This window comes from Lygodium microphyllum, chromosome 6 (assembly GCF_053477565.2).
Source record: "Lygodium microphyllum isolate KBCC chromosome 6, Lygodium_microphyllum_v1.1.10, whole genome shotgun sequence".
Taxonomy (NCBI): Eukaryota; Viridiplantae; Streptophyta; class Polypodiopsida; order Schizaeales; family Lygodiaceae; genus Lygodium; species Lygodium microphyllum.
In genome coordinates, this window is record NC_141140.1 from 3321272 (window position 1) to 3336708 (window position 15437).

Below are 15437 nucleotides of genomic sequence, written 5' to 3' on the forward strand. Positions count from 1 at the left end.
ACCAAGTGTCTAAAACAGCATTGAATCAGTACTGTTTTTGGACTGTTCAGAGGCTATTTCAGAGCCCAATTGATGCCAGAATCAAGGGGCATTTGGCCCAGATGATGCAGGACAGTGCAGGGAACAAAATGAGCTGAGAACAGGTGTCAGAACAGGTCTGAACCAGTAATTACAGTGGGCTGAACAGTACAGGGAACAGTATGAGTTGTAAACAGGTTTCAGAACAGGTCTGAACCAGTAATTACAGCAGACTGAAATGGTCAATTCTGCACTCCAACCAGAAGATTCAGTCTTGGGCAAAGTTTCCCCTCCTGGTCAACTTGTTTTGGGTCAGTAATTGTACTGTTATGCTGCCAAATTTCACCCAGAATAGGTGAAAGACAGCCCATTGTACTTTCTCTCTTTGTAAAAATAAAGAAATACCGCAAGGGGCGCCTAACTTAGGGGCCAACAGAGTGTCTATGTCACAACACGAGCATTCTAGCTTCCTATATGTCTTTTTGATTCTGTGTCTTTAAGTTCAGGTAAAGTGGGCGACTGTGAATTGGGTGAAAGCATTTATATATTTTGGTTGTACACTACCGCCCTTCCCAGTGAACAGGCTGGTTTCATGGTTCCATTGCCGGGATCGAATCACTTTTTCCCTAAAGAGTGAGCCAGGGTTTGTTTGGGTGTAAGACACAGAATTGTGCATTATGGCTGATAGAAAGGAAGACACCAGAGAGGAAGCGTCTGCATCACAGGAGATCCCTGTTGTTCATGAGGTGGAAGAGTCTTCTAGACCTCCACAGTTTGTTACTTCTCCTGTTATGGTTGAGCCACAAATTCTTACGGCTTCTTCTATGGATGAAGACACTTTCAAGACTTAGTTAGTTGCTGCTGTGAGTATGTTTACTCAAGTGATGCAGAATTCAAGGTTTTTGGCATTTTTGCAGCCATCTGCAAAGATTTTGGATCCAGTAGAGGTCCAGGATAAGCGTAAGCATGCTGCAGATTCAATGGAAACACCAAGGCAACTTGCGGAGTCAATGGAAACTCCAAGATTGGTTCCGACTGTCCAGGAACAGGTGGCGGAAATGCTAGTTACACAGGTATTGCCAGCTCAGCTCGCCACTTTACAGCAGCCAAATGTTGGCCTAAATGGACAGGGAAACAGTTTTCAGGCTTTACCACAAGTTTTCCCACCGACCTCTGTACATCCTGGGTACTTTGGAGGTGGATCTGTATTTCAGAGTATGGCTGGTTATGCACCTGGAAACCAGATTTATGTACCAGGAACAATGGTTGGGGGTACACAAGGTTTTATGCCAAACCCCATGTATAGTAATATAGGCATGCAGCCTGGATTTCAGAGTATTCAGGGTAGTTTTGGCATGCCACAGGACACTTTTGGTATGGCTGGTTATCAAAATCAGTAAGCAAGTATTGTGTCTACAAGCCCTGTAGTCAGTGGTCCGGCAACTCCTATGCCACCTGTTAGTGTTCCTATGTTACAGGCATATCCTATGGATCCCTTGATGGCTCATGAGAAGCCAAAGCCGTACAAGGAAGGGGGTGCAACCGTACAGTTTGATATCTTTCGAGGGTTTGAAGATAGGACTAAGGCACTCTCTTTCTTATAGCAGTTTGATGCCGCATTTGCAGGAGGGAACTTTACAGAGCCTTCTAAGGTCCGGAAAGCTGCCACTTTTCTTAAGGACAATGCTAATCAGTGGTGGAGTACACTGTTGATGCAAGGACAGGCTCCTACCACTTGGACTTACTTTAAGCAAGTATTTGCTTCTGCTTGGTTGACCAATGAATTTGAGATCGATGTTATGTCAACTTGGCACAATTTGGATGCATCTAAATGCAAGGATCTGGAAGACTATAACAAGAAGTTTTGGGAGGCTTTGCTTCCAATCACTTCTTACAGGGTTGTGCGATTGACCGAGCAGATAGAGAAATATTGCTATGGGCTGCCCAAGGAACTTCGGAATTATTGTACAAAGACAAAGGTCACCACTTTGACTCAGTTAATTGAGAATGCTACCACATGAAATGCATTATTGTTGGGACAGTCAAGTGGTTTTGGGGGCAGCATTAAACAAGACAAATCTGAAAAATTTTCAGCAAAGCAGCCATTTGGTAAACAGGTTTCTCAGATTTCTCAAAGCACAGGTAAACCTTGGCAGTTCAAGAAAAAGCCAGCCATGTTCTTTAGACAGGAGTCAAAGGACCAGAAGAAACCTTTTGTGCGCAAGTCTCTTGAAGAGAGAAAGGCTTTAATGGCTGAGAGGAAATGCTTTATCTGTGAGCAGACTGGTCATATTGCGTCTAACTGTCCGGACAAGAATAAGAGATCAATTGATGATGATAAAGAGGACAGGAAAGGAAAGAAGCCCAAACCTTCAACAGGTTTGGTGCCAGATATGCTAGGAGACAAGCCACACTCGAATGCTAATGAGCTCTGCAGAGCTTGGGGTAAAGTTAGGGATCAACATGTACTTATTTTCTTTGATCCTGGAGCTAAGGCAAACTTTATCTCACCAGAGTTGGCTTCTACTTTGGGCATCAGAGCAGATGAGATGGGCTACACAGCAAAGGCAGGGTTGGCATGTCCTGGTCACTCAGAGTCTGTGACACCCATTCTTGGAAAGCTGCGTCTTCATGTACAGTCTTATGTTGATGCAGAAGAATTTTATATCATGCCACTTGAAGGCTGTGATGTCTTGTTGGGAATGCCATGGATATTCAGAAAGCATGGTGTGTTGGATGCCTTTAACAAGACACTGACTTTGGAACATAGGGGAAAGACTCATGTGCTTGATGTGAAGCTTAAAGGAAAGTCTGTACCTGTTGTATCGGCTTCTGCCATTACATCTGTAATAAAGAATCATCTTTCTGCGTACTTGATTTTTGCACGTGATGTCAAGGATAATGATGAGTCAAATTTATCTATGTTAGATAGAGACAGGTCTGTTTTCTTGTCTCAGTTCAGTGATTGTTTTTCTGACTCATTACCATCACAGTTGCCACCAGAGAGGTCTGAGGATCATACAATAGATTTGGTGAAAGGCAGTAGCCCACCAAATAGACCTCCGTATAGGGTTAGTGCAGCCCAACAGAAAGAGATATTGAGCCAGGTGAATAAGCTGTTGGAAAAAGGGCTGATTCAGCCAAGTTCATCTCCCTTTTTCTCACCAGTGCTCTTAGTGCAGAAGAAGGATGGCTCTTGGCGCATGTGCATAGATTATCGAGCGTTGAACAAGAGTACCATCAAGAACAGGTTCCCCATTCCAAGAATTGACGACATCCTTGACCGTTTGGAAGGAGCGTCAATTTTCAGCAGGATAGATTTGAAGAGTGGATACCACCAGATCAGGATTAAGCAAGAGGATGTACATAAGACTGCATTTAGGACCACGTTTGGTCTCTATGAGTTCTTGGTAATGCCATTTGGACTTACTAATGCTCCTACTACGTTTAATCAAATGATGGATAGGATTTTTCGTCCATACAGGCAGTTTGTTGGTACATTCTTTGATGACACGATTGTCTTTTCAAAGAATGAACAGGAGCATAGAGAACACTTGAAAGCAGTCTTTGATGAGCTTTGCAGTAATAGGTTGCTTATCAATGGCAAGAACAGTGAGTTCTTCTTGGAAGAAATCCAGTTCTTGGGGCACATAGTATCAAAGGATGGTGTCCGAATGGATCCTGCTAAGGTTGAAGCAATTAGAACATGGCCAGATCTGAAAACTGTCCATGATGTTAGAAGCTTCTTGGGTTTGTGTTCTTATTACAGGAGGTTCATTCGCAATTTTGCAGAGATTGCTTCACCTTTACATGCTTTATAGAAGAAAGGAATCCCTTTCCAGTGGACACAGAAAGAGATTTCAGCTTTTAATCTTCTTAAAGAAAAAATGACTTCTAGTCCAGTGATCATTCTGCCAGATCTTAGGAAGTCATTTGTTGTCCAATGTGATGCCTGTGGCAATAGCATTGGTGCAATGCTAATACAAGATGACCGGGTAGTGGCTTATGAAAGCAGAATCTTGCGAGGGCCAGAGAAGACTATGCAGGTCTATGAGAAAGAATTGTTGGCTGTGATTCATGCGCTTTCTTGTTGGAAACACTACCTACTCGGGGCAGATTTTGTTGTTCAGACAGATCATCAGACATTGCGTTATTTCTTAACTCAGACTAAGCTGTCAAAAAAGCATATGCGTTGGGCAAACTTTTTGTCAATGTTCCATTTTCAGATTGTGCATGTGGAAGGCAAAAAGAATGTTGTGGCTGATGCTTTGTCAAGGAAGCCACAAATTTCAGCTGTGTCAATTCCTTATCATCATGAGCTTGATGATATGAAGGAACAGTATGCTGATGATGAAGATTTTGCAAGGATCTTTAATCAGCTTGTCAATGGACAACATCATGAGCATTATCTTCTCAAGGATGGTTTTATGTTGATGCTGTGAGAGTGCGCAACGGAAGAGGAAATACGAACACGGAGGGAGAGAGAGAGAGAAAGCAGAAAATAAGGAAGAGAAATCTGCACTGACTGAAATGAATGCTGAATACACTGAAATGGACTGATCAGTCCCTGCACGCACCCCACAGCGTCAGTGAGGGCACCAGATCAGGCTGATGATGACGGCAGCACCGAAGACGGAGGAAGATGACGGAGTCGGAGTGTGCACCTGCCAAGGAAGGAGGGAAGATGATAATACAACTGACTGCCAAGTGGGAAATGGCTATAAATAGCCAAAAAACCCACAAACTGGCCGACCTGAAATTTGAGGCCATAAATATGTCCGACCAGCATTTAATGCTGATCTGACCAGCATTTAATGCTGGTAAAAATGCCAGGAATGCTCAGGAAAATCCCGAAAAGGGTGGACAATGTCCGGCAGGTGAGGCAAGCTGATGAATGCAGAAACTGCCCCGGAAAATGCACATCTGAGTGCTCTAGAATGAGCTACCTCGTCCGTCAAAACAAGTGATAGACAAGTCAGAGCTCCTAATGTCCTCGTCTGACTCAGACTGAGGCTCACAGGCAGGAGATGACAAGGCATGACAAACATGACTGCTAACACCCCCTCTCAGATCCTGGATGTGACTGAAGGCCAAGGGAGAAACAGATCCTGGGGTGGCAAGAGGAATGCCAAGGTCGATGAAGTCCGTCGATGAAGACTGCTGCTGAAGGAGCTCCTCACGATCCTAGGAATCCCCCTCTAAAACACTAGGGGCCAGGGAATCCACAGCCGCATCACCGAGATCGTCCCCCTCTGAAAGGGATGGGGGTACGAGGAAACCACCGTAGGAGAAGGTGGGGGATGGGAAGGAACCTGTGGAATAGAAGGTGCACAAGCGGGAACGGGTGTAGCAATAGACTGCCTCGGAGGACCCTGCATCAAAGAAGGGGAATGGAGCCTGTAAAGCCCGCTCTCCTGCCAACCTGTAGATAAGACAGCTCCTGTAAGAGAATCCTCAATAACAACGGCATGCTCGGTGAAGATCACTCGTGTGCCAAGCCTCGTAAGGCCATAAACTGAGAGGAGGGGAAGCCCCAAATCCGAAACATGTAGGGCCTATGAAAAGGAGCTCGAAGGTCGTTCGGTAAACAAAGGCAATGTGCCAACACCACTAATAGGCACCGATAAAATGTCACCAATAGTGACTGAACCCTCGGATGGACGGAGATCCTGTAACAAATCACCTCGGGGAGTCGTATGACTCGAAGCACCACTGTCCACTAACCAAGGCTGCGCAGAAGACACTGCAGCCACGGAAGAAGGATCCTTCTCCAAAGCATGGATATGAAGGAACACTGACTCATGGATAACAGCTGGTGTAGAGGTAAAAGAAGGCTCCGATGTAGATCCACCCTTCGCTCCCGGACGAAGGTGAGGGTACTTCTTCCAGCATTTCTCCTCGGGATGTGTCCCTTTCCCACAGTGTGGGCACTTCGGTCTCTCTGAATCTGAGTCAAAGCCTGAAGAACTGTCCTTCTTCTTAGCCTTTGACTTCTTCTTCTTCTTCTGTCCTCCCGAACCTGCAACAAAGGCTCTAGTGGAGTCGGATCCACTAGCACTGACCTCTCTGAGTCGCTCGTCATGCTCCAAGACAAGCGGGGATAGCTCCTCCCATAGAAGCTTCTCACGGGTCCTCGATGTAAGAAGGCTGGTGTAGAAGACATCAAACCGAGGCGATGGCAGCTGAGTCAAAAGAATCATAGCCATGTCTTCAGAAGATATTGTCCGACCGAGGGATGCAAGCTCATCCCTCATATCCTGTAATCTGTTGATGTGGTCCTTCATGGAAGGACTATCATCAATAGCAAGCATCCGCAACTTCTTTTCGAGAGATATCCGGTGGGCAAACGTCTTCTGTTGATAGAGAGACGCGAGCTTTCTCCACACGTCTGCTGCAGTCTTCAACCTATGAACATGAACAAGGACAGAATCCTGCAAACTCAGAAAGAGGAAAGATCTGGCTCTAGAATTAAGCCGATCCCATAAGGCTGCACGATCCATAGATGTCCCATCTGCGGGATCCACCTTAGGCCGGGGAATAAGAACAGAAACAAGCTCCCAAAGATCGAAGGAGTCCAAGATACACTCCACCTTGCAGGACCATAGAGAAAAGTTGGAGCCATCCAACCGGTCCTCTTTGGGCAGCTGAGGAAGTACGGGTACCTGTACAGGGGGTACCAAAGGCTGCATCTTCGGCCCACTGGAAGGGGATCGCCGAGATACATGAATAGAAGGGGGACGGGAAAGAGGAATAGACTCCGGACGACGGTCCTCGTGATAGAAATCACGCCTCCGTTCAGATGAATGTCGAGACAAAAGCTCATCATCTGAGCCATCAAAACCTGTAGACTGATGAGAAGACATCTTCCAATCTGCAAACACCAAAACACAACAAGGGAAGGTTGCCGGTGCCGAAACACAAACACCAGAAGCTCCTGAGCTGGCCGCCTTGCACAGAACGCAAGGATGATGCCAAACGCAAATGCTGACGATGCAATCACCACAGAAAAACAGCCGCCTGCCTGAAAACGCAGCCTGGGAAGAAGTCGCCAGCAGGAAAAGAGCCGCCGGACGAAGGAACAACAGCCAGAACAGCAAGGCGCAGGCTGGAAGGGTGTCGCCCAGCTGGAGGAGGGCCGCCCAGGCTGTAAACGCAGGCAGGTAGAGGGTGGTGATGACGTGGCAGCCACTGGAGAAGGCGCCAGCAGCAAACGCAAATTTGTGGACACCAAAACAGGCCGCCCTGATCAAGGAGATGGTGCAGAGGATGACGCCTCAGATGTTGGAGAAGTCTTGACCAGCAAACGCAGAGTTGTGGGTGTTCTCCCGCGTAAAACTCAGCTCCATGTACTCTCAGTTTGGCGATGATACCATGTGAGAGTGCGCAACGGAAGAGGAAATACGAACACGGAGGGAGAGAGAGAGAGAAAGCAGAAAATAAGGAAGAGAAATCTGCACTGACTGAAATGAATGCTGAATACACTGAAATGGACTGATCAGTCCCTGCACGCAGCCCACAGCGTCAGTGAGGGCACCAGATCAGGTTGATGATGACGGCAGCACCGAAGACGGAGGAAGATGACGGAGTCGGAGTGTGCACCTGCCAAGGAAGGAGGGAAGATGATAATACAACCGACTGCCAAGTGGGAAATGGCTATAAATAGCCAAAAAACCCACAAACTAGCCGACCTGAAATTTGAGGCCATAAATATGTCCGACCAGCATTTAATGCTGATCTGACCAGCATTTCATGCTGGTAAAAATGCCAGGAATGCTCAGGAAAATCCCGGAAAGGGTGGACAATGTCCGGCAGGTAAGGCAAGCTGATGAATGCAGAAACTGCCCCGGGAAATGCACATCTGCGTGCTCTAGAATGAGCTACCTCGTCCGTCAAAACAAGTGATAGACAAGTCAGAGCTCCTAATATCCTCGTCTGACTCAGACTGAGGCTCACAGGCAGGAGATGACAAGGCATGACAAACATGACTGCTAACAGATGCATGGTAGACTATGTGTGACTATGCCATTGAGACGGAAAGTTATGACAGAGAGTCATTCTCCACCGTATGTGAATTGATGCAACAGTCAAAGCAGTAGAGACATTCTTTTATTGGCCTACTTTGAGAAGAGACGTGGATGGTTTTGTGCGGCAGTGTTTGATTTGCCAGAAGGTCAAGTTTGACAGACAAAAAGCACCAGGGCTTTTACAGCCATTGCCTATTCCGGATAAACCATGGGAAAGCATAGCTATGGATTTTATCTTTGATCTTCCAAGGACACAAAAAGGAAATGATAGGATATGGACTATTATTTGTAGGTTTAGCAAACAGGCTCATTTCATTCCTGTCAGGAAGAAGATAAAACCAGATCAGATGGCACGTTTGTTTATGTGCAATGTCTTCAAGTATCATGGTATGCCACAGTCTATTGTCAGTGACCGTGATCCACGGATGACAAGTCTATTCTGGAGAGACATATTTGAGAACATGGACACAACGCTTAAGTTCTCATTGTCATTTCATCCACAGACTGATGGACAGTCAGAAGAGGCAAATTCTACTGTCTTGGATTTGCTTAAGTGCTATGTGTCAGAGCACAAGTCAAAGTGGGAGTAGTATTTGCCTTTGGTTGAGTATGCATACAATAATACTGTGCATTCGTCAACAGGCAAAGCCCCTTTTGAAATTGTTGAAGGTGGTAAAAAGGTTCCTCCCATTTTGCATACAAAGGATAAGATCTTTCAGGCAAATCAGTATGTGCAGAGTATGGGTGAAATGTATCAGAAAGTTAAGCATGCCCTTGAAAGGACTCAAGCAAAGCCAAAAGAAAGCTGCTGATCATCACCGTCGTGAATTGATATTTTCACTTGGTGATTGGGTACTGTTGCGGTTTGAAAAGGCATGCTTAAAGAAGCGGAAAGGCAAGGAAAGTCTTTTCACTAAACTTAGTATGCGATACTATGGGCCTTTTCAAGTAACAAAGAAGATTAGTGATGTCAGCTATAGGCTGAAATTTCCTGACAATTGGAAGATTCATAATGCTTTCCATGTAAGTCTTCTTAGACCTTATGTGGGTGATGTACCAAAAGATATGCCAGCTGAGGAACAGCCCGAAGTTGAGGAACTTGATGAAATTCTTGTTCCAGAACAGGTATTGGCACACAAAGAAAGGAAAGTGAAAAGGCAAAGTTGCTAGAAGGCATTTGGTTAAGTTCAAGAACTATTCAGCTTATAGATGCTAAGTGGATGGACGAAGGTGAACTTGCAGAGTCACCTAATGTGTTGGAACTTTACCTTGAAGCATTTCGCTTGCAACCTACCTTGACCCCTTGTATCTCTAAGCTGAAATAAATTGTCAAAGTGACAATTGCTTAAGAAAGAAATTATGTACAAAAAGAGATTTTGTACAAGTTAACACTTATTGTGTCCATATGGTTTTCTCAATGCTAAAGAAGTAAGTATTGCTTGCAAGAATACAGTTTTTACTTCTATTGAATTGAATACATGTTGTAACAATGGTTACTCGATCGAGCATGTATTTTGTAAATTGACTCAGTAGGGATATCATTTTGATGTACCGGCCACTAGATCTCTAGTCAGGGTGACGTGGAGTCATCAAATGAGAATCTGCCACTACGGGGATATCATTGTGGTGTACCGGCCACTATATTTGGAAACGGTGATATGGAGTCACATGATGATAGTCTGCCATGTTTCACAGCTAGAACATACATGTGTTAACAGTGTATTCAGTTCACAATGTTGACTGATAGCATGTATGTGTTGTACATGTGCTGCCAAATGTAAGTTCACTGGGTTAGCTGGAAGCATGAATGACATTCATGCAAACGAGAATGTTTGCGATTTCCAGAGAGAGGTATGTCACAAGACTATGACAACTAGTACCTTTTTGTTGATTTCTTTATTACTACTTTATTTGGTTTTTCTTTTTGGAAGGATCCCTCTTGAAATCTAAGCGCTTGAGTTGCATGGCCAGTATGTGAAACGGACAGGAATGTCTAGTGAGTCAAGACTGGACAGTTAAGGTCCAGTACAAGTCAAGAAGAGACTTGTGAAAGTGTATATGGTCAAGTGTGTTGAAGAACTAGCCTAGAAGAGACTAGTTCAAAGTGAAGATAGACAAATCTGCAAGAGATTAGTCCATGTGGATTGACAAGCCTGGAAGAGACTTGTGAAAGTGTATATGGACAAGTGTGTTGAAGAACTAGCCTAGAAGAGACTAATTCAAAGTGAAGATGGACAAACCTGCAAGAGATTAGTCCATGTGGGATCATCAGTGGAAATTCACTTTCAGTTGAGCTACATTACAAATTTGAATGTAGCCATAGTCTGCAAAGATGGTCAAAAGACTAGTGGAATGCAATGGAAGCAACTCCTAAAATTTAGGGAGTTACTATTTTTGCACCTCAAAATTTGTTTACGTCATTATCTTCGTTTTTGCACGAGGATCAATGCTTTGGTCTGTGCCGAGGTCAAATTCTGCACCGAGGATGGAGAATTTTAGACCGAAAGGTTTAAACAGGAAAATTGTTACATGTATTCCATGTGTCACAATTTGGGCATAAATTCCCAAAAGAGAGAGAGAGGGCAGCACAAAAACGAGTTTCAATGCATGGGGGGCTCATTTTGTGAAAGGGAGATGGATTGGTGCAGATAGAGAGCTCTTGAGAGCCGGTCTACCTTGTCTATGATGCGCAGAGGCTTGAGCTTGCTTCCTACTCTCTCTCTTTCTCTCCCTGACAGTATGGTTATGCCACAGAATCAAGGGCCTTTCTTCTGATTCAGGTACAGCTGTGTGGAATATGCTGTTTTTGCATGAGGCAAGAGCCTCCTTTCTCCAGGAACAGGAGCAGTTGTATACTGTCCCAGCAAGGACAGGTGAGGGTGGTAATCTCACCAAGTAAGTGTCTGAAACAGCATTGAATCAGTACTGTTTTTGGACTGTTCAGAGGCTATTTCAGAGCCCAATTGATGCCAGAATCAAGGGGCATTTGGCCCAGATGATGCAGGACAGTGCAGGGAACAAAATGAGCTGAGAACAGGTGTCAGAACAGGTCTGAACCAGTAATTACAATGGGCTGAACAGTACAGGGAACAGTATGAGTTGTAAACAGGTTTTAGAACAGGTCTGAACCAGTAATTACAGCAGACTGAAATGGTCAATTCTGCACTCCAACCAGAAGTTTCAGTCTTGGGCAGAGTTTCCCCTGCTGGTCAACTTGTTTTGGGTCAGTAATTGTACTCTTATGCTGCCAAATTTCACCCAGAATAGGTGAAAGACAGCCCATTGTACTTTCTCTCTTTGTAAAAATAAAGAAATACCGCAAGGGGGCCCTAACTTAGGGGCCAACAGGGTGTCTATGTCACAACAGGAGCATTCTAGCTTCCTGTATGTCTTTTTGATTCTGTGTCTTTAAGTTCAGGTAAAGTGGGCGACTGTGAATTGGGTGAAAGCATTTATATACTTTGGTTGTACACTACCGCCCTTCCCAGTGGTCAGCAGCTCTGTTCGGTTCCCGAGGACTTGCGTCAGCACTGACAGCTCGTCGGTACCTGTCTGGTACAGCTCGTCAGTACCTGTCTGGTACAGCACGTGCAGCCTGTACCTTCGCCTGCAGCCCCGCCAACTCCGCCAGCTGCGCGCCACCTACAGAGGTCGCTGCCACCTGTGTGCAGCTCCGTCTGACACACCAAATGTCAGATGGGAGAGGATCGAGGTGCAGCTGAAGTGCAGTAGACAGTGTGAGAGTGAGAGACAGAGTTGAGCACGATACCCAATGCAATAGTACTGAATAGAGTGCTAGCTGAAAGTACAAATGATAACCCTTATACCTTAGGGTTATAAGGGGCTGTTCACACCCGAACACAGTAAGTGCCCGTAAGTGTGCACCACAAGCACATACAAAATAGTACACATAATCTGGGGGAAAAAACCTCTCCTACCGAGAGTAAAAAGTGCCCCAGTGTCCTAGTGATCACCCGCACACTCCCATATGAGCGTAGGCGTAAGTAAGGCGTGTGAGATACCCAACAAACCCCCCTGGAGTGAAGAGTGATCAAGTGTACAAGGATCATCCGCCACCAAAGGGCGTCAAATTCAAAGCATCGCGAAATGCTTCAAATTTGTCTCGTGGAAGAGCTTTGGTGAAGATGTCTGCCACATTGCTGGTGGTAGGACAGTAGACAAGGCTGATATCACCTGCATGTAGCCTCTCTCTGACAAAGTGGTAGTGAATCTCTATGTGTTTCGTGCGAGCATGAAACACAGGGTTCCGTGCCACTGCAATGGCACTCTGACTGTCAGTATATAAAGGAGTAGGCTCCGTAACAGATACATCCAAATCAGCAAGTAAGCGTCTAAGCCATACGCACTCAACTGCAGTAGTGAAGGCTGCCTTGTACTCAGCTTCACATGACGGCGTGGCAACAGTGGATTGTTTCTTGCTAAGCCAAGAAATGCATGACGAGCCAAGAAAGAAACAATTGCCACTAGTGGAGTGACGAGTATCAAAATCACCAGCCCAATCAGAGTCACTGTAAGCATGTAACTGCAGTGGTCCCCCCTTGGCATAAAGCAATCCAAGAGCTCTAGTACCCTGCAAGTAACGAAACACACGCTTCACAGCTTGCCAATGCGACATACGAGGCTGATGCATGTACCTGCTCAAAACTGAAACGGCAAACTGTATGTCTGGCCGAGTGTGGCATAGATAGATGAGACATCCCACTGCTGGAGCATAAGTATGGATATCAAACAAATCACTGTCATCATGTAATGACAGTTTGAGCCCAGGTTCCATGGGTGTACAAACTGGCTTGCAATCCTGTAAGCCAAACTTCTCAAGAAGTTGCCCAATGTACCTTGACTGACATAATCCAATGCCTCTAGCATCATGTACAAACTGGATGCCCAAGTAATAGTGCAAAATACCCAAGTCAGACATGTCAAAAGTTTGCTGTAAATTATTTTTGAATGCTGAAATCTGATCAGCATGTGTTCCAGTGAGCAAAAGGTCATCTACATATAGACACAAAATCAGCATGGATCCCCCCTCTTTATGTACATAAAGGGTAGACTCAGATGGGCTGTTTACAAACCCCTGACTAAGCAAGAAAGCATCTATCTTTGCGTACCAAGCTCGTGGAGCTTGTTTCAAACCATATAGAGCTTTTTTCAGCTTGCATACTAAATTTTCTGAGCCTTCAACTGCAAAACCAATGGGCTGCTGTACATACACTTCTTCCTGAAGTTCCCCATGTAAGAATGCAGTCTTTATATCCAGCTGATGCACTTTCCAACCAAAATGTGCAGCCAAGGCAATCATAGACCGAATGGTCGTCATACGGGAGGTAGGAGCAAAGGTCTCCTCATAGTCAATGCCCTTATTCTGTGCGTAGCCTTTAGCTACCAGCCGTGCCTTGTACTTATCTATGGATCCATCTGCATTCCTTTTCAATTTGTAGACCCATTTCGTACCAATGGCACGCTTGCCAACTGGCAAAGACACCAAATCCCAAGTATGATTCTTATGAATAGAATCCAATTCAGCTTGCATGGCTGCCATCCAATGCACACTATGTCGTGCATCCTCAAAACATTCAGGCTCCTCATTATCATGAGTACATGCTGCCATAACAAACTCCATGGAATGTGCTGAATCATGCAGTCGAGTTTGCCTTCGAGTACAACCAGCCAAGGGTGTTTCCAAATGACTATCTCTCATAGTCTGCGTGTACCATCTAGGCACCTGTCTTGCTTCCTGACTGTGTACAAGTTCCTGCTGAATTTCAGTTTCAGCAATGTGCTGATTTACTGCATGTTCCATAGGAGCAGCTGGCTGAACATTAGGTTCATTTGCTGAAGTACCAGCTGAATCACCAAATGTGATGGGCAGCAGCCCTTCAAAGACATCACGGGCAGCCTGATATGTATCAAAACCAGCCAAGGATAATTCTGATTTTTCATCAAATACAACATCCCTGCTGACAAAAACCTTCTTGGTCACGGGATCATAGAGTCTGTAGCCTTTGCTTTCGCTGCTATATCCCATAAAGATGCATTTTACAGCCTTGTTGTCCAACTTCTTTCGAAGTACCTGTGGAATATGGGCATATGCAAGACACCCAAAAGTACGGAAGTGGCCAACAGAAGGTTTGCGGCTGTGCCAAGCCTCAAAAGGTGTGACGGTTTTCAAGGCCTTGGTAGGGCATCTGTTCAAAATGTGGCAAGCGCACATGACGGCTTCCATCCAAAAACTATGAGGCAAACTCTTTGCCTTCAGCATACATCTGGCCATCTCCATGAGTGACCGATTTTTCCTCTCTGCTACCCCATTCTGCTGTGGAGTATATGCAGTAGTGTACTGATGGATAATGCCCTTCTGCTGCAAATAAGAATTCAGCATAGAGGACATGTATTCCCCCCCTCGGTCCGAACGGAGAGTCTTAATCTTGCAACCAGACTGAGTTTCCACAAGTGCACTGAAAGCCAAAAATGCATCATACACTTCTGACTTCTTTTTCAAGCAGTAGACCCAGCAAAAACGTGTAAAGTCATCAATAAATGTTACAAAATAGTAATAACCACCCAATGACTGTGTCTGCATGGGCCCACAAACATCCGAATGCACAAGCTGCAATCTGGCTGTTGCTCTAAAAGCAACATCACGGGGAAAAGAGAAACGATGCATTTTCCCCAAAATGCAACCCTCGCATAAATGCTCAGGAGGTCTCTCCAAGAGAGGTAATCCATCCAACATCTGAGTACGCTGTAATAGCATCAAGCTGCCATAGTTTACATGCCCCAAACGAGCATGCCATAACTCTGCCTCTAACATAGCAGGAGTAAGAGTGGATGTCAAATATGCAGACTGATCTACCGAAAGAGCATCCAACTCATATAACCCATGACACAGAGAACCTGTCAAGACCAATGTCATGTGTTCCTTGTCACGGACCATGCAACGGTCATCATCAAAGGTGACCTGCAAACCACAACGTGCCATAGAAGAAATGGAAAGCAAATTCTTCTTAATGCCAGGCACATACAAAGCATCCTGTAGGCGGAGAATAGAGCCATCAATGGCTGTAAGCTGAATCTCCCCAATACCACGAACAGGGTATGATGCATTATTAGCACACTGAACAGACTTCCCAACGGGAGGTGCACCAAGAGAAGCAAACAAATCTCTACGAGATGTGATATGCCGTGAAGCACCACTGTCAAAGAACCAAGTGTCAGCATCCTCTGTAGAGCTAAATGCTCTATCAGCCCAAGAGACATCATAACTGCAAGTGTAAAAACAATAGTCCCTGGCTGCAACAAAGGACGCGGACTCGCTAGCAGTGGAAGGAGCTGCAGAAACAGACATCCCTGACTCCTTCTTCTTCTCTTTGGCGA

The 15437-nt window shown here is 45.3% G+C and overlaps 2 protein-coding genes across 2 annotated transcripts in view; one reads left to right on the top strand and one right to left on the bottom strand.

Moving 5' to 3' along the window:
• LOC148034240 (mediator of RNA polymerase II transcription subunit 8-like) overlaps nucleotides 1-15437 on the bottom strand; it is a 188855-nt gene that overhangs the window by 109584 nt on the left and 63834 nt on the right. The gene's annotated exons all lie outside the window — the stretch shown is intronic.
• LOC148034241 (uncharacterized) lies at nucleotides 2553-9367 on the top strand. Its single transcript, XM_087680433.1, has 2 exons — nucleotides 2553-3513; nucleotides 9168-9367. Exons 1-2 carry the CDS (start codon nucleotides 2568-2570, stop codon nucleotides 9365-9367), a joined length of 1146 nt encoding a protein of 381 aa, XP_087536559.1. The 5' UTR covers nucleotides 2553-2567.

Bases quoted from the DNA above. Each gene is read 5' to 3' on its own strand.
- LOC148034241 (XM_087680433.1), top strand. From the start codon at position 2,568: ATGGGCTACACAGCAAAGGCAGGGTTGGCATGTCCTGGTCACTCAGAG. The intron at 3,514-9,167 runs GTACATTCTTTG...GTTCCAGAACAG, and splicing joins TCCATACAGGCAGTTTGTTG to GTATTGGCACACAAAGAAAG.